The 19,824-nt window shown below is 38.4% G+C and overlaps 1 protein-coding gene across 3 annotated transcripts in view; it reads right to left on the bottom strand.

Moving 5' to 3' along the window:
- The window catches only part of nfatc2a (nuclear factor of activated T cells 2a), a 156,640-nt gene that overhangs the window by 97,096 nt on the left and 39,720 nt on the right, over positions 1 to 19,824 (bottom strand). For all 3 annotated transcript variants that reach the window (XM_073061651.1, XM_073061649.1, XM_073061650.1), the window contains exon 4: positions 9,944 to 10,146. In XM_073061651.1, coding sequence (XP_072917752.1) covers positions 9,944 to 10,146 — 203 coding nt within the window. The remainder of the gene's footprint in view (positions 1 to 9,943; positions 10,147 to 19,824) is intronic.

The following is a 19,824-nucleotide window of genomic DNA, read 5'->3' as shown; positions in this document are numbered from 1 at the left end:
TCCAAAATAAAATGCTGGAAATGCTCAGCATGTCAGGCACATCAGTGACAGTTAAGACTTTAGGTCAAAGTCCCTTCATCAGAATTATGAAGCGATTCTAAATCCTAGACAAGATATTTTAGATTACATAATGATCAAGTGACAGCCTAAATGAAAGGACTAACAAAATGATAGCATCAAACTAGGGTGGGATAAACAAATGAGGTATTGGAAACATGAGTGTCCAATTTTTGCAACTGTAAGTGACTTTAAATTCCAAAATGGCATCTAAACTGTGCATCATATCTGAACCTCCAGTGATAAAAGCATTAGGGTTGAAACCATTGACTTTTTAGCATGCTTCACTAATACTCTCTCTTAAGTAGAGATGCTTTGCTGGCTTATTTCTTCTAGATATTTGTCAAACCTACAAGGACTCAATATTTTCAAAAGTTATTCCACCTTACTAAAAGCTCCAGAGTCTGTCGTTGTAAATATTGGAGGATATTTCTATGATCTCAAGGCTTCTGTTCAAAGTTCAAAGTAAATTTATTATCAAAGTATATACTGTATATGTCATCATATACAACCCTGAGATTCATTTTCTTGCAGGCATTCACAGTAAATACAAGAAACACGATAGAATCAATGAAAGACTACACTCAACAGGTCTTGTAAACAACCAGTGTGCAGAAGACAACAAACTGTGCAAATACAAAAGAAAGAAAAAAGGCAATGAATATCGGTGGATAGCAGTAACTGACCATATTGCAACTTGTGATTCCATTGGCCCATTTATAAATTGAGGAAATTTAATAGGATAGATGGAAAACTATCCACATTAAAATGAAAATCTTAACCTTAGCAATGCATGCAAAATGAGGAGGAACTCAACAGGCTAGGCAGATCCATGGAAAAGAGTAACCAGTGAATGCTTCAGGCCGAGACCCTTCATCAGGACTCAACTGTTTACTTTTTTCCATAGATGCTGCCTGGCCTGCTGAGTTCGTCCAGCATTGTGAGTGTATTGCTTAGATTTCCAGCATCTGCAGATTTTCACTTGTTTGTGATTGGAATCCTATCCTTAATTTAATTCTTATTCACAATGTCTGCAAGCTGAAAGCACTTTTTAAAAAATATTTAAAATTTTCCTTCTTACTAACAGTAGCTATCAATAAACCAAAAACTGATCTAATTAAAAAATATAAAAGAGGAAATCTGAAGGTACTTCACTTACAATTTTTTCTTTAATCTTTTTTAAAATAAGGCAAATATAATTAAATAGGCAGTTAGATAAGTTTGAGCTAACAGAGAAGCATAAACAAAGTCATTTTATTTAATCTGATTGAAATTTTGATCAAATCACAAATAAGACGGACAGAAGGAATGCAGCAGATTATAAAACTGAAGTCTGTGAAATTAAAGAGCTAGTTGTAGTATGAGCATGAGATTAGTTTCACTAAAGAAAACAGAATGGAGAGTAATTGGCAGTTATTTTTCAAACATCAAGAATGGCAGATATTAATGTTCCTCAGGTGTAGGAGCCGAGGCCCTGCTCATTTTGATATGGGTATCCAGGGTAAAACTCAAACCTTGATAGTGATAAACTATAAGATGACATGGATAGGCAGAATGTGTACATAAATGCTAAAATCTGAAACGATTATTGTGAGATGATACTCCTTGGCAGAAGAAGTAAATAGAAGCAATATGGACTAAGTAAAATTCTAATGGTGTGCACTAACAATGGGAGCTGAGTACACATGTGCTTAAATTTGAAAGGGATGGGGATGGTGAAAGTGGCTGATAAATATTTTGAAACATAGAAGCACAGAACCAAGCCCTTTGGCTCAGTGTAGCCATGCTGAACATTGATCAACATTAATCCCAATTACCAGCACTTCTTCTGTAGACTTCTCTGCCTTCATTATTGAAGTGCTCATCCAGATACATCTTAAATATTGTGAAAATTCCCCTTTCACCATCCACTCAGACAAGGCATTCCAGATTCCAATTACCACCTTGGTAAAAGAAACTCTTCCTCATATCCACTCAAAATCTCTTCCCTTTCACCCTAAACCTATGCTATATGGTTTTTGACACCTCTGTTATGGGGAAAAGTTGTCTTTTATCTACCCTGTCCATGTCTTTCATAATTTTGTATACTTCAGCTGTATCTCCTTTCAGCATCTTTCATTCAAAGGGAAACATACTGAGCTTCTCAAGTCTGTCCTCATTCCAGGCAACTGGTAAATCACTGCTGCATTTCCCCTTCATATTGAATGGTGACTAGAATTTCATACAGTTGTGATCTAACCAAAGTTGTACTATAGTAATTGCCTATATATAAATCAAATGCCCTCTTCACCTCTTTGTGTTACCATCACCTGTTTCAGAACCTTGTGATTTACAACAGAGAAGTAGAATGCAAATGTAGACAGCACATACAACATTAATTAGGCCCCAAGGAGAGGTTTCTACCCCTGTCACCTCTCACTCCTTTCTCAACTTCTCTGTCTCCATATCTGGAGATAGACAGTCTACTGATATATTTTAAAAACTTAAGACTGTCTAGATTATATCTCATGACACCCGCCATTCCCTTTTTTCATTAGCTCCATCTCAGGATGTTCTCAGGATGTAGCTTTCCATTCCGGAACATCTGAGATGTCCACATTCTTCAAAAGAAAGTGTTGTTACTTCTTCTATCATTGATGCTGTCCCCACACGCATCTCTTCAATTTCCCAGATATCCACCCTCATGCCATTTTCCAAATGCATTAACAGGGATAGAGTTCCTCTTGTCCTTACCTACCAACCCACAAGTCTCCACATCAGCACATAATTCTCTGCAACTTCCACCATCTTCAACAGGATTCCACCACTAAACGCGTCTTTATCTCCCCCTATTTTCCGCTTTCCATACTCTCCGTGACTTCCTTGTCCTAGTCCATTTGTCCCTCCCAATTTCCCCCTGCTCATTCACTTCTCCCCTCACTACTATTCAGGACCCCAAACAGACCTTCCTGGTGAGGCAACATTTCACTTGCAAATCTGTAAGGGTTACCCACTGTATCTGGTGCAGCTTCCTCTACACTGGTGTGACCTGACATACATAGAGGACCTTCGCTCCATCCACAACAGGCAGGAGTTCCTGGGAGAAAACCACTTTAATTCCACTCCCTTTTCCATTCAATGGCCACTTCTACCTTCACAATGAGGCCACTCTCAGATACCCCAACTGGACATGGATAGCCTCCAGCCTCCATTGATTTCCCTAACTTCAGGTAATTTCACTGCTTGCCCCTTCTATCTCTTTCCATTCCTCATTCTGGATCCGCTCTTACCCTTCCATTTTTGTCACGTCTATTACTTCCCTCTGGTCCCTCATCCTTCCCTTTCTCCCATAATCTACTCTCTTCTCTTCTAAGATTCCTTCTTCTTTGGCCCTTTATGGTTCACTTCCTAGCTTCTTATTTTACCCCGCTTCATCCACAACCTACCTTCCGCCCAGCCTGGCTTCACCTATCAGCTGTCAGTTTGTATTCATACCCTCGCCCCTCCCATATTCTTATTCTGGCTTCTTCCCCCTACCTTTCCAGTCCTGAAGAAGGGTTTCAGCCCTGACCTGCTGAGTTCCTTCAGCATTTTGTGTGTGTCACTCTGGATTTGCAGCATCACAAAATCATTTGTATTTAGGACACAAAGCAGAGCATTGACTCTATTCATGATCACCAAATGTTCAGACATGAAGAAAAAAAAGACTAGATGTCTGTAAAGCTGACAAGATTTAGCTGGATTCCAGGGAAGTAAGGTTAGACTAGATAAACTGCCTTAACTTCGCTGCCTGGAACTCACAAGCTATAGGGATAGTGGAAGCAAAGTCAATTAGAACTCTTATAGGAGAATTAGATAGGCACACAAGAGAGAGAAAAATTGCTAGTCCATGGTAAAAGAATAGGGCAAGGGCTCTGATGGTCATGCTCCTTTTGGAAATGGTCAAAGAGTCAATGGGCCAAATCATTGCCTTCTGTGGCATAAGAATTCTATCAACCTACAATTTTTGCCTGGACCTGTTCTGCACATGAACAAATGCTCATCATTACTGGGGCCTATTCAATAAAAATAGTAGCAACAGTTAATTCCTTCAGAGAAAATGGGAAAGGTTAACATTAATGTATCATTTGTTAAATAATTGAAACAGTCACTGTTTTATATTGCAAGCTTCAGCTTGGAAAACAGTTATCATATTTCTTATCTTACTCTGCCAACAAAAAATCTCACATATCAGCAAACTGTGGGGTATAAACCACAAAATTTCATCAAGCCTCACGGTACTGTGAAAACATCCAGAGAGGACAGTTTAAGACTCTTGGAGGTTAACACTATATCACACTTGGACTGCTAAACCACACTGAAAAAGCTTTGGTGTCCTAGATCTCTATGATACCTAAACCAACCTGGAATTCATGAAAAAAATAGATGTTGTTTCTCAGTCTCATAAACCTTTCAACCTTCATATTCTGAACAATAGCTTAAACTAGTCTTTTGAGCATTTAGCTTTAGTGAGTGAACTGAAATGTTTTCCAGTTCCTGCTTAGGGGTAACTGGAAAACATTTCAGTTCACTCACTAAGGCAAAATGCTTAATAACTCTGCCAATGAATAATCAGGTGCAATGCCACACTCCATTCTATTTCATTTCAGTCACACAAGAAGCCCAGCTACTATTTCCTGTAATTTTTCTGAATGTGAATTACATGATTTTTTGATAGTTAAAAAGTACAGCCAAATACCAACAAGTGATATTGTCTTTTCCAGCTGCTGCTCATTACTCTGATTGAAAACATTTTAAGAACTAGTGTAAAATAAAACCAAGTTCTATTTAGCAGCCAGAGATTTGTAGATGTAGGAATAGAAAGAAAATCAGATTAGCATCAACCTCTGCCAATTCATCTTTTAAAAAAATAATAACTCTCTTAATTCAGTTTAAACCACTTTACTTTAAACATTAATTTATTTAAATGTAATTTGATATATCAAATCATATGCAATTCACATGTCTGATGTTTACGTGGTCATTTGAGATCAACTACAATGGGCAACCTATTTTGAGCTATATGTTGTCATGGGAGCAGCCCCAACCTGCTAGGAAGAAAGGGCATGAATAACAAACTGACTCTCATTATTTTTGCATTAAAAAGACTGTCTTAACAAAAGAAAATTCATTTTGGCCAACTAGCAGCAAGACTTTTTAATCTGCAAAAGGACCTTTCTCTTGGTCAGTAATAGTAAACACAAGTGAAAACCCAATCGTCTGTTTAGATGTTTGCAATACAGACTGATTTCTCGAATCAGAGTTCTCATTTGAAAAGCAGGGTTTGTGCAAATTTATTGCCTTCATGGAGAAAGCAATTGAAACGACATTAGTAAGAGATTAAGGACTAAAGGCATGAAGAGATACCCTTCAGAGCTTGGAGCTTATTGTCCGAGGATACACATTTTATCAGGAATGCAGAGTGAGTAGCATTGATCGTTGGTAAAAAAAAAATGAAATCATATCATCAGAACGAGGTGACATAGGGTTGGGTGTTGTTGAATGATTGGGGCTAGAGCCAAGTAACTCAAGGGGTAAAAAGACCCTGAAGGGAGTCATATACAGCTCCCAAAAAGTAGCACAGATGTGGTCTACAAATTACAACGGGACATAGAAAATGCATACCAAAAGGGCAATGCTACAATAGTCTTGGGGGATTTCAATACGCAGGTAGACTGGGAAAATCACATTGGTGCTGGATTCCAAAAGGGGGAGTTTGTAGAATGCCTACAAAATGGCTTTCTAGAGCAGCTCATGGTTGAGCCCACTGGGGGGATCAGCTACTTTGGATTGGGTGTTGTGCAATGAACCGGAATTGATTAGAGACCTTAAGGTAAGAGAATCCTTAGGGGAAATTAATCATAATATGATTGAATTCACCCTGAAATTTGAGAAAGAGAAGCTAAAGCCAGATGTATCAGTATTACCAAGGAGTAAAGGAAATTACAGAGGCATGAGAGAGGACCTGGCCAGAATTGATTGGAAAAGAACACTGGCAGAGATGATGGCCGAGTAGCAGTGACTGGAATTCTGGAAGCAAATTGGAAGGCACAGGATATATACATCCCAAACAGGAAGAGGTATTCTAAAGGAATGATGACACAACTGTGGCTAATGAGAGATAAAAATAAACATAAAAGCCAAAGAGAGGGCATATAATAGAGCAAAAATTAGTGGGAAGTTAGAGGATTGGAAGCTTTTAAATACCAACAGAAGACAACTAAAAAAGTCAATAAGGAGGTAAAGATGGATTACAAAAGTAAGCTAGCCAATAACATTAAAGAGGATACCAAAAGGTTCTTCAGATACATGAAGTGTAAAAGAGAGACGAGAGTGGATATTAGACCACCTGGAAAATGATGCTGGAGAAGTAGTAGTAAACGGCAATAAGGAAATGATGGACTAATTGAATAAATATTTTGCATCAGCCTTCACTGTTGAAGACACTAGCAGTATGGTGGAATTCCCAGGTGTCAGAGGTCAGGAAGCTTGTGTGAAGTTTCCATTGCTAGATTTTTGGGAAACTGAAAGGTTTGAAGATAGATAAGTCACCTGGACCAGATGGTGTTTACCCTAGGGTTCTGAAAAAGGTGGCTGAAGAGATTGTGGAGGCATTGGTAATGATCTTTCAAGAGTCACTAGATTCTGGAATGGTTTCAGAATACTGGAAAATTGCAAATGTCACTCCACTCTTCAAGAAGGGAGAGAAACAGAAGAAAGGAAATTATAGGCCATTTAGTCTGACCTCAGTGGTTGGGAAGATGTTGGAGCTGATTGTTAAGAATGTAGTTTTGGAGTATTTGGCAGCCCATGCTAAAATAGGCTGTTGTCAAAATGGTTCCCTCAAAGGAAAATCTTGTCTGACAAATCTGTTGGAATTCTTTGAAGACATTACAAGCAGGCTAGACAAAGAAGAACCAGTTGAAGTTGTGTACTTGGATTTTCAGAAGGCCTTTGACAAGGTACCGCCATGAGGCTGCTTAACAAACTACAAGTCCATAGTATTACAGGAAAGATTCTAGCATGGACAAAGCAGTGGTTGATTGGCAGCTGACAAAGAATGGGAATAAAGAGAGCCTTTTCTGGTTCGCAGCCAGTGACTAGTGGTGTTCCACAGGGGCCTGTGCTGTGACCGATTCTTTTTACATTATATGTCAATGATTTGTATGATGGAATTCATGGCCTTGTTGCAAAGTTGCAGATGATGTGAAGACTGGTGGAGGGGCAGGTAGTTTTGAGGAAATAGAGAGGCTACTGAAGGACCTTGACAGATTAGGAGAATGGGCAAAGTGGCAGGTAGAATACAACAAGAGGAAGTGCATGGTCATGCACTTTGGTGGAAGAAATCAAAGGACCGGCTATTTTCCAACTAGAGAGAAAATTCAAAACTCTGAAGCTCAAGGGATCTTGAAAGTCCTTGTGCAGGACTCCCCAAAGGTTAATTTGCAGTTTGAGTCTGTGGTGAGGAATACTAAATGTGACGATAGTATTCATTTCAAGAGGAATCAAATATAAAAGCCAGGATGTAATGTTGAGATTGATAAAGCACTGGTGAGGCCTTACTTGGAGTATTGTGTGCAGTTCTGGGCCCCTGATCTTAGAAAGGATGTGCCGAAACCGGAGAGGGTTCAAAGGAGGCTCACAATAATGATTCCAACTGATTCCAGGTTTCAACGGCTTGTCATATGAACGGTATCAATGGCTCTGGGCCTGTATTCACAGGGATCCAGAAGAATGAGGGGCGACCTTATTGAAACCTGTTAAATGGTGAAAGGCCTTGACAGAGTGGATGTGGAGAGCATGTTTCCTATGGTGGGAGAGTCTATGACCAGAGGACACTGCCTCAGAATAGAGGGGCATCCTTTTAGAACAGAGGTGAGAAGGAATTTCTTTCACCAGAGAGTGGTCAATCAGTGAAATTTGTTGCCACAGGCAGATGTGGAGGTCAAGTCTGTATATATATTTAAGGTAAGGGTTGACAGATTCTTGATTGGTCAAGGCATAAAGAGATACGGGGGGGAGGCAGGAGATTGGGGCTGAGAGGAAAAATGGATCAGCCATAATGAAATGGAGGAGCAGATCTGATGGGCCAAATGGCCTAATTCTGCTCCTATATGTTATGGTCTTATGGTTTAATCAACTGAAATCATGGAGCTTCCAGGAAGGCTGTTAAATTTCCTCTATCATGTCTAACTTCCCTGGAATGGTCCAACATATGTATCTTTCTACATGCTTATTCTCGAGTGGACCAGCCAAAGATCATTATTCAGTAGTGCAGGAAAGAATATGTACTGGTGCTTCTCTGACTACTCCACTAATTGCCTTCTGTGCACTATTGAGCAAATTGGTGGAGCTTCCTTGACCCTAAGAATGAGGCAAGTCTAAGTTCAGCACCCAGAAATGGAAGCAAGCAGGCAGGAAGTAGCAGGCTACATGTTACTGGTTCATAGGAAAGACAAATATTCATCATCTTTGCTACCTCAACACAGAATAATTGTGGTATTGTATCTCATTTTATCAAATAGTATCTCAAAGCGATTGTAAGTAAATGTTTTCTTCAGATTTGCTTTTTAAGTTGTATTTGGATTACACCACACAGGATAGGCAGTACCAAACATTTTTTTTGTTTCCATTATAAGCTGCTGTTGGGTTATTTTGCTACTAATTTTTATGTATAATTAAGATCAGTTCAAAGGACATGAGATTGCTTAAATTGCATTGCTTGCTATGGCAGTTGGACAAAAAAATGTTGGGTGAGAAAGCCTGGATGGAAATTACCCAACTTTTCTGTGTAAGCACTAGTTAGGGGTACACTTAAAAGTTTAAATGTTTTTCACTTAAGTAGCAACATAAAATGTTTTACCAGACTTTCCACCTAACAAGTGTAGAAGCAGGTGCAAACGAGAATACTAAATTGATACTGCAGCGCAGTACCAGTGACCTGCGATGGTAAAAAATTCTATCTATTCAAAATCTATCTTGGAAACTAACAGTTCAACTGATATCACAGTACTTTCCCATTAGTATTCTTTTAATGTCAAGATCTTACAAAGAAGCCAAAGTAAGTGTATTTGACTAGTTTGCTAAAATTCCCCAAACACTCTGAAAACAGAACCAGAATGTCATCTTTTTTTGTAATTGTGCTAGTCACTCTTCCAATGTGCATGCAAATATTCTGTAAGTAAACATTTAAAGATCCAAGGATAAAATTATCAGTAAAGCGCAAAATCTTTTTTACAGTTCATATTTTAGGGGAAATCAAGATGGCAATAATGTGAAATATCAAGTCCTGAGACTTTTTTTAATTTAAAAAATTCAGAGTCTAAATTGAGCAGTTGGGTTCATACAAAGTTGGACACAGATATGAACAACTTGCATCATGACTCAACAATTCACCACAAGGTTAAACTCAGAGAAAAAATTGCCCACCATATCATCGTGTAATTTAAATTTCCAGATTAAAAATCAGATTAAGAGTAGGGCAGCAGAAATGCATTACTTTTAACACCAAGTTTGTAGAAATGATATCAATAGCAGAACAAACAATTTAAAAACTTTGCAAATGAAGTAAACTGAGATAATCAAATATGTCGACCAACTCATTCAATGTAGTGTAAAGTGATATTGCTTTGAGGCTAACAGATACAGTCCAGCCAAAACTTTACTGTAGACGAAAGCTGCCTTTACTGCTGCTGGCAAGAGGCTTTAAGTTCATTATTCTCGATGGGATTTAACCAAATTGTCCAATGTAAAGGAACAACAGTAACATGCCATTATCCAGCTCATTCTCTTCAGGGGTAATATTTAACAAAAATATTTTAAAATTATATAACAGTCAGCAACACTTTAACTAAATTAATATTCTTACACTGCTTTCATGTTGTTCTCCGGCAAAAGAGGGATTTCCAGGACTTTGGTATTGCCACATATTTTCTCGTAGCTGGTGGTTGAGACTGTTTTGCCAGTGATGCGATGGACTTGATAAAAGGCATGTGGCCTTAGGAGTCGCTCGTCCGCTGTTCCGATAAATATGTGCAGGCTTAAAGGCGTGTTCTCCATGTAGCCATGCAGCTGATAAGAGACAAGATAACATGTTCAGGATAAAAACTATACTAAATCCTTACAGGCCTCAACATGAAAATGAAGGTAGGCTAGAAAAGCAGTGAATCATAATTCCTAATATCAATATTGTTTTTAAAACAACAGACCATCCTCATTTAGAATGTACAGTTTGTATTGAAATACAATCACAAATGGAATTTGTACCCATTCCTTCACTTCAGAGTTTTCCTATAGTAACTTGAAAGTACTGATGTGGTGAATTCAACACTTCTTTAAATCCTTCCATTGATTCATTGGCAGGATGAAGGAACCAACATCAGTATCCTCTCTCAGGCACACATCTCTAGCACCAAGGCTCTTATTATAGACAGTGAGTTCTGATGGACAGGCTACCTCATTCAAAAGTCCAACAATGAGAATTCTATATCAAGCACCATCATATCAAGAGACAACCAGATGGTAACATGAGGAAATCTAATCACTCCTTGCCTGCTCTCTATCCCCCTCTGGTGCTCCCCTCCCCCTTTCTTCATGATCCCACGATCCTCTTCCTTCTCCAGCTGTGTTTCCCTTTTGCCAATCAACTTTCAAGCTCTTTGCTTCATCCCTCCCCCTCCTGTCTTCACCTATCATTTTGGATCTCCCTCTCCCCCTCCCACTTCCAAATCTCTTACTATCTCTTCTTTCAGTTAGTCCTGACAAAGGGCCTCGGCCCGAAACGTCGACTGTATTTCTTCCTATAGATGCTGCCTGGCCAGCTGCGTTTCACCAGCATTTTGTGTGTGTTGCTTGAATAACCAGACGGTCATAGGTTTTATCAAAGCCAGCTTGAAAAAAAAAGTTACATGTTCACCTACTTCCTGGGAATCATTGGCCTGTGAAGGAACATTTGGGAAGCTGAAGATGTGATGGTTCTGAGTTCCATATCCACAAATCTCTAAACTCAAAGTAGGATTTTAAGCCCTAACTGATATAGGTATTTACAGGTATCCGCACTATAGGGACAGTATACTGTATCAACCTACTCTTCAAAGACTAGCTTACTTTCCTATTGACTCTCTGCAGTGAGTTCTAGCTGCCAATACCCACTGCTTGAGTGGTGGGTCCACCGCCCCCTACCCCACAAAGGAGGAGTTTAAAAACTAGTTTAAACACAGTTAATTTGATTCTCAATGATGTACAAACGGTTTGTACATTTAAATTTAAACAGATAGTTCTTAACACACATTTAAAGCTCACAGAGGATTTCTGATTTATAAAAGATTTCAGAATTACAAATTATTTACAAACTATAAAGGAATTTCAAACACAGGTACAATTCTCACAAACAAAAAGAAAATACCAACAAGTTGAGGACAAACAAATCACCTGTCGCAGAAACCAAAGGATGAGGAATGAATTCTAGTTCTTCTTCCTGTCATCACGTATTTCTGTCATTCTTCTTGCCATTCCCAATAATCCCCAATGCTTCCAAATAACTATACTATTTTGATAATAGATAACATAATTTGCATATGATGTTTTATGGGACAAATTTCCACAGATGGTCTAAAAGCTTCTGTGGACAATGGTACAAGTAACTTTGCTGTAGTTGCCTGGTTTAGTAAAGGCCAATTAACATAGCGCTGTTGTCTTATGTTTAGCTAATGCAGACAAGATATCTCATTGTCACTTCACTTTGCAAACCACATCTCTTAGCAGCCAGACCAAGTGTCCTTTAACTTCAAACAGGTTACAGATTGTAATTTACATTAAGAACGGAAGACTGATTCTTGTTTACAAAAAGAAGTTGAGCAAGGAATATGTGTTAAAAGTTTAACTTTGTCACAAACAACTCTGACCCTTTGGAAATATTATACTGCTGTAGTAGGAAGCTGAGGTTAGTTATAAGCCTCTTGGACCCTAGAAAGTGAATATTAATCACAATGGCAATCTCAAATAATTAAAAAAATTTGGAAACACTCAACAGATCAGGCAATATCTGTAGAAAGTGAAATAACTAATGTTTCAGGCTGAAACCCCTTTGTCAGAACTGGAAAGGAACTTCGTTCTAAAATGTTAACTCTGCTTTTCATTCTACAGACGCTGCCTGGCTTTCTGTGTGCTTCCAGCATTTCTGTCTTATTTTATATTTCCATTTTTCATTTACTAGTAACCTCAAGTCTCACCAAACTACAACAAAGTGAATAGTCTTATCAATCACAACATACATCCACTGACTCCTTCTTGTCTGTCCATTGAACCACAGAATTGCTCTAGAACAGAAGATACCATTCAACTTATCAAGACTATTCTGCCCTGCTATAATCACTTCTGTCAGATCCATTCACTATTCTGTCCCAGCAACCTTCTTAATAACTTTTTCTTCAGTGTTTACTCAATCCACTTTTAGATTACTAATTGTGATTCTGTTGCCGTCACTCATACAGGCAGTCACAATCACTCTCCTTACAAAGATCTTCCCCGCATCCCTTGTTGATCATTAAATCTATGTCCCTAAAACCATCTAGTTTTAGAGGGTCTAGTGAGATGGAGGAACTGAGGGAAATACATGTTAGTAGGGAAGTGGTGTTAGGTAAATTGAAGGGATTAAAGGCAGATAAATCCCCAGGGCCAGATGGTCTGCATCCCAGAGTGCTTAAGGAAGTAGCCCAAGAAATAGTGGATGCATTAGTGATAATTTTTCAAAACTCCTTAGATTCTGGATTCGTTCCTGAGGATTGGAGGGTGGCTAATGTAACCCCACTTTTTTAAAAAAGGAGGGAGAGAGAAACCGGGGAATTATAGAGCGGTGAGTCTGACATCGGTGGTGGGGAAAATGCTGGAGTCGGTCATCAAAGATGTGATAACAGCACATTTGGAAAGAGGTGAAACCATTGGACAAAGTCAGCATGGATTTGTGAAAGGAAAATCATGTCTGACGAATCTTACAGAATTTTTTGAAGATGTAACTAGTAGAGTGGTTAGGGGAGAGCCAGTGGATGTGGTATATTTAGATTTTCAAAAGGCTTTTGACAAGGTCCCACACAGGAGATTAGTGTGCAAACTTAAAGCATACAGTATTGGGGGTATGGTATTGATGTGGATAGAGAATTCGTTGGCAGACAGGAAGCAAAGAGTGGGAGTAAACGGGACCTTTTCAGAATGGCAGGCAGTGACTAGTGGGGTACCCCAACCCTCAGTGCTGGGACCCCAGTTGTTTACAATATATATTAATGATTTAGATGAGGGAATTAAATGCAGCATCTCCAAGTTTGCGGATGACACGAAGCTGGGTGGCGATGTTAGCTGTGTGGAGGATGCTAAGAGGATGCAGGGTAACTTGGATAGGTTGGGTGAGTGGGCAAATTCATGGCAGATGCAATTTAATGTGGATAAATGTGAGGTTATCCACTTTGGTTGCAAGAACAGGAAAACAGATTATTATCTGAACGGTGGCTGGTTAAGAAAAAGGGAGATGCAACGAGACCTGGGTGTCATTGTACACCAGTCATTGAAGGTGGGCATGCAGGTACAGCAAGCAGTGAAAAAGGCAAATGGTATGTTGGCATTCATAGCAAAAGGATTTGAGTACAGGAGCAGGGAGGTTCTACTGCAGTTGTACAAGGCCTTGGTGAGAACGCACCTAGAATAATGTGTGCAGTTTTGGTCCCCTAATCTGAGGAAAGATATTCTTGCCATAGAGGGAGTACAGAGAAGGTTCACCAGATTGATTCCTGGGATGTCAGGACTTTCATATGAAGAAAGACTGGATCAACTAGGCTTATACTCACTGGAATTTAGAAGACTGAGGGGGGATCTTATTGAAATGTATAAAATTCTAAAGGGATTGGACAGTCTAGATGCAGGAAGATTGTTTCCGATGTTGGGGAAGTCCAGAACGAGGGGTCACAGTTTAAGGATAAAGGGGAAGCCTTTTAGGACCAAGATGAGGAAAAACTTCTTCACACAGAGAGTGGTGAATCTGTGGAATTCTCTGCCACAGGAAACAATTGAGGCCGGTACATTGGCTATATTTAAGAGGAAGTTAGATATGGCCCTCGTGGCTAAATGGATCAGGGGGTATGGAGAGAAAGCAGGTACAGGGTTCTGAGTTGGATGATCAGCTATGATCATACTGAATGGCGGTGCAGGCTCGAAGGGCCGAATGGCCTACTCCTGCACCTATTTTCTATGTTTCTATCATTTGAAGGAACAGCTTCTCTATACTTACCATTTTCAAACTTGTTAGGATCTGGTACATCTTTAACAAATGTTCTTTTCCACTTTCTTTCTCCTAAAAGAACTACCTCATCCTAACATTATCCTCAAGAAGGCAACATCCATCACTGGGAATCCTCACTATCCAGGGCATGCTCTCTTCTCATTATTGCCATCAAGGAGGAGATACAGAGCCTGTTTTAGGAATAGCTTCTTCCATCCACCATGAAATTTCTGAACGGTCTGTGTAACCGTCAACACTACCTCAGTATTTTGCTCTCTTTTTGAACTATTTATTTATTTTTAATATATTCCTTACAGTAACAGTATTTTTTAAATGTATTTCACTGTACAACTGCCACAATCTAAGAAATTGTATGACATATGACAGAGGTAATAAGCCTGATTCTAATTCTGAACATTATCACTAAGATTTCTTATTCCTGTAATCATTTGATTAAATTTCTTCTGCACTCTTTCAAGGAATTTTGCACTTTTTCTCATTTGTATGTATCTTTTTGCAGACTTTTTTTTACATGCTAATTGCTTATTTTCTTTCAACCAGCCACTGTACATCAGCAATTTTACTTACGTTATATTCATTCCCATTAATTTTTTCAGCACATGCTCTTTACTAATATTATTTTTTAATTCCTTAAATCCATTGGTTCTTCACTATTTATGGTAATGTCTGTTCTCTGCTGTGAATTAAATTCAACATTATCTATTACATGTTTAATCACTCTTGTCTTATACAGTAAAAGAATCTCAGGGTTGTATGTGGTGATACGTATATACTTTGAAAATAAATTTTACTTTGAACTTTTAAACTTTGAAAATTGCTGTCAGAAATACCTCACCACAAGCAGTATGGAATTAAATGAGTATCATTAATCAATAAAATTAATGTTTTCAATGTATGTTTTGATTTCTGCAAATAAGGGCCAATATTTTAATTTGTTATGCCAGCTGCTGGTATAGTGTCATCAGCACCGGACTTTGAGGTAAATGATCCTGAGTTCAAATCAGGCTAGCACCTTGTATGCTTTCCAGCCATGCTGGGCTGAGCATCGAGCTAGCAACTGGGTCACAAAAAACAGTCAGAGGCTACAGAAACAGCAAAACTGCCACCCGATGCACCATATGCCGTGAAAAGGAACAACAACAACATTCTGATTTGGTATTGTATGTTAGCTGAGTTTCAAAGAGCCCTCGTAATACAAAATTTTAACACCAGGAGTTTAGGTGCATTCCAGGTGGTTAAATTTGATTGGAAATATTTCTGGTAATCACATTTTAACTGAACAGACCTGAGCCATTCAGATTGCCTGCTCATTTCTTCTCTCAGTATCATACAGACACAGCAAATTGCAACGCAGAAACAGCCTGTTGAAACCACCCAGATTCTCAAAATATATCATTAGCTTGTCCTCCATCTGCCTTCAACAACTTAAAATCTGAAAGGTTTATGGACCTGCTTCAATAACCAATCTCTAATTATTTTTTCTAATCAACTGCTAATTTGTTGAACTACTAGTAGCTTAGTGTCTCAGAAGCTGGAATTTATTCCACATTTGTCTTAACTTTAGTTTATTCACTGCACGTACACTGTAGATATTGCTGGAAAGGTTTGATGATTTAGCTAGTTATAGGAAATAGACAATGTTGCACCAGGATCCTTTGCTTCTCTTGAGGAAAAGAAATCTTATTATTGGAGGAACCCAATGGATGGATCAGAGTCTCTCGAAGAAAATGGATATTCGGCATTTTGGGTTGAGATCATTCGCCTGGACCAGATGAAGGGTCTGGACCTGAAATGTCATCTGTCTTTTCCCTCCATAGATATTACTCCACATGGCTGAGTTCCTCCAGCAACTTTTTTGTGCTTCAGATTCCAGTACTTGCAGTTCATGTCTCCACTGTGTTGCCTTGAACTTTTTAGGGTTGGTGAACTATTTTTGATACAACCCAGTGGATTTCTAGGCCATTATAGAATACGACTAAATGTTCAGTCATCTTGAAAGGAAAATGAGGTGGGATTCAACCCAGATTAGGAAAAGATAGTTTATTCTCTTCCCTAAAGGACTTCAGCAAAATAACTGGGTAAAGATGAAAGTCTTCCTCACCACTTTTGTTAGTGCCAGCTTTTAGTTTACAGTGTTTTTAAGTTAAACTTCAATTCTCAAACAGCCATTGTGAGGTTAAAACAAAATTTGCTTTACTAACAGAAGCCATTTAAATTAACAACTATGTGAAAGGCAAATTAAATGATCTGAAGTTGAAATATGCTGCAGTTTTTCAAACCAGTACAGATGAGAAGCCAGTCATTTTATGGATTTGATTTGAGTTTGGTTACTATATGTTTCAAAGAAATGTAAGCAAGGAGTTACCGAAGTTCAGGGACTGACTTGCTATACAAGGGATTTGTTTGGGGAAGAAGAACTGGGTCAACTGTGTAACATAAAAGGTCCATTTACAAAGAAAAGTATTTAATGTTGCACCTGTTTTCCACTGGAAAGAAAATGAATTAGAGGAACATCATCCAGACTTTAATGACATAAGGAAGTACTGCAGTTTTTTTTTTAATTGAGCCAACAAGAGCTGAGACAGAAGACATGTTTGGAATCAACAAGGCTTAATAAATGCTAATGTACATAGCCTAGAAGTTCAGACTCTGCCCTTGCAACCAGTTACTGAAGAAGATAACAGAGAGACAAGTTCCCAGTAAAGACAGGATAAATACAGGCTGGTAACCTCAAACTCCAAAAAAAAGACTGAGAACCTGATTCACCTGTACATGAAGGAACTTCTTCCCTCAGATTTTCACTCCTCAATGAAAATCAACATTTCTGGCATCAGCCATCATGTTTTTTTTCCTCTCTGGGGCCCACATTGGAATCACTGTCAATATATGCAGCTGCAGATACCAATCCAGAAATAGCTTTGCCAATCAAGGCTCATCAGGTGGAATCTCTAGTAGAATCCATATGTACCCCAGGAAGGTCCACAAGCCACTTTATTAGTAGCATGAGAATAAACAGAATTGTCTGTTATAAGAAAAGCATGCCACCACAAGCTTTCCATACATTTTATTTGCACATTAAGTTAAAATGGGCAGAGGAAAAGAAGATTTGTGCTTTGATCATTTTCTGCACCATCACTAAAAGAATATCTCTGTTTAGTTTCATTCTGAAGTTAAGCCTCAGTTAATTTTGTTTATTGGAAAACAGTGAGAAAAATCTGATTGGTAGAGTGTCAAGCATGAAAATAAAATCACCAGAGTTGTGTACAATTGTATGCTATAAGTATGGCCTAAAGATAAATGCTTTGGGAAAATGTATACAGTGGTAAATTAAAGATATCCATATGGCCAATCAGATTCACACATCCATTGTCAAAGAACCATCAAATTAATTCCACTTCATGACCTTTCTACTTAGCCTCCGTCTTTTCCAGAGATCTACATATTGTATACAAATAGCATTATAAATTTGTCACACATGTTAAAGCTTATAGCTTCACTAATGTGCTTTAATTGCAAAGTTCAACATTAGTTAATTCTATATTTACAGCTACTGACTCCATCTGAATGTGCAAACTTTAATTACACCATTGTACACATTTTCCAAAACCATTTATCTCTAAGTCATTCTTACAGTATTGCAGTATTCCATCAAGTAAATTATTGGCTTTTATCGTCATCTAATTAAAACGGTAGCAACATTAGTTGATTCCAGACAATAACTGCACATTAGCTGAAATTATATATAGTCAGAAATAGTACAGCAGAGGAGGGGGCATTTGGGTCAGCAATTCTGTACTGATTCTTCAAATCATCTAATTCTGCTCCATGGCTCTTTGGCCATACCTGACAATTTGCCATCCTTCAAGCAATTTTCCAAATCTTCTTTGAAAGCCACTCCTTACACATGTGTTAAGAAGATGTTGCCTGTTTTTTGCATCAATCATTTTGTGGAAATTCAGTCATCGGAAACAATTTTCTCTTCATGCACTTCTCTCAGTCATGGTTCTAGCCTTGCTTCTGAATTCTAAGGGTATAGTCTCAAGCCCAACACCAGAGAGCTGAGCACAGAAACCGAAGGGATTAACTTTCAGATGAAATAATAAACCAGAACCCCACTTGATTTCTGCTCACACAAGAGAAAGTTAATTCACTGATAGATCTTTTATTGAAGAAGCATAGGGATTTATTCTTTGTGTTCTGGCTACTATTTGTCCCAAGTGAACATTATTAAAATACTTTATCTTCTATTTGTGTAAGCTTGCTGTCCACAGATTGCCTGTTAAATTTCCTCTATTACAATGTCAACAATTCATAAACATCTCATTGTCTCTGATTATGATTGACTTCTTTGTGCTAGGAGCATTCTGCAATTGAAAAACATGCTACATAAATCCAAGCCACTTCTTTCTGTCAAACCTTCTCTGATGCCTTCTCTCTTCTAAGATTAATATCCTCTCCTTTTCCAGTTTGTTTTAAACTGGAAACATTGTGATAAATCTTTTTTATCACTTCTAGTGCCCACTCAAAGGCTTTTAACTCTTTCCTAACATACGTTTTCTAGAGTTGAACATAATACTACAGTTAGCTCAGGGTAGGTGATGCCTTAGTTATGCAAAAATATTATGCAAATAATTTGCAAAAAAAAAGCCACATTTATTTTTATCTGCTGCTGTTGTATTCTGTTCCTCCCCAGGGAACCAGATCATGTGAAAAAAGAACAAATGTGCAATACATTCAGACTGAGTTTAAACATTAGGTGTTGCATTTCCCTTGATTAATTACATTGCTGAATATCTTGGCATAATAGATCTTATGTGGAAGTTGAGATAAAAACACCAATGTCCTTTGAATTCTTAAAACTAATATCTGAGTAATGTCAGTACTGTAGTTTGCAATTATTAAAAATAAAATATGATTAGGATTTAATTTTAAGGTCTAACAATCATTTACATTCAATAGCCATTTAATTAGGTACTCCTGTACACCTCCTTGTTAATGCAAATATCTAATCAGCCAACCATGTGGCAGCAACTCAATGCATAAAAGCATGCAAACGTAGTCAAGAGGTTCAGATCAAACATCAGAATGGGGAAGAAATGTGATCTTAGTGATTTTGACCATGGAATGGTTTTTGATGCTAGGCAGAATGGTTTGAGTACCTCAGAAACCGCTGAGCTCCTGGGATTTTCATGCACAACTGTGCCTAGGGTCTACAAAGAATGTTGCAAAAAACCAAAAAAACAACCAGTTAGAGGAAGTTCTGAGGAAAAAAATGGCTTGTTGATGAGAGAGGTCAGAGGAGAATGGCCAGACTGGTTCAAGCTGACAGGAAGGTGACAGTGACACAAATTACCATGCGTTACAACAGTGTGCAGAAGAGGATGTCTGAACACACAACACGTCAAACTTGAAATTGATTGGCTACGGCAGAAGAAGACCACAATGGCATCCACTCCTGTACC

The sequence above is a fragment of the Hemitrygon akajei genome, chromosome 11, assembly GCF_048418815.1.
Source record: "Hemitrygon akajei chromosome 11, sHemAka1.3, whole genome shotgun sequence".
In the NCBI taxonomy this organism is placed as follows: Eukaryota; Metazoa; Chordata; class Chondrichthyes; order Myliobatiformes; family Dasyatidae; genus Hemitrygon; species Hemitrygon akajei.
Note: the sequence above shows the minus strand (reverse complement) of the source record. Positions and strands in the feature narration are given on the sequence as shown.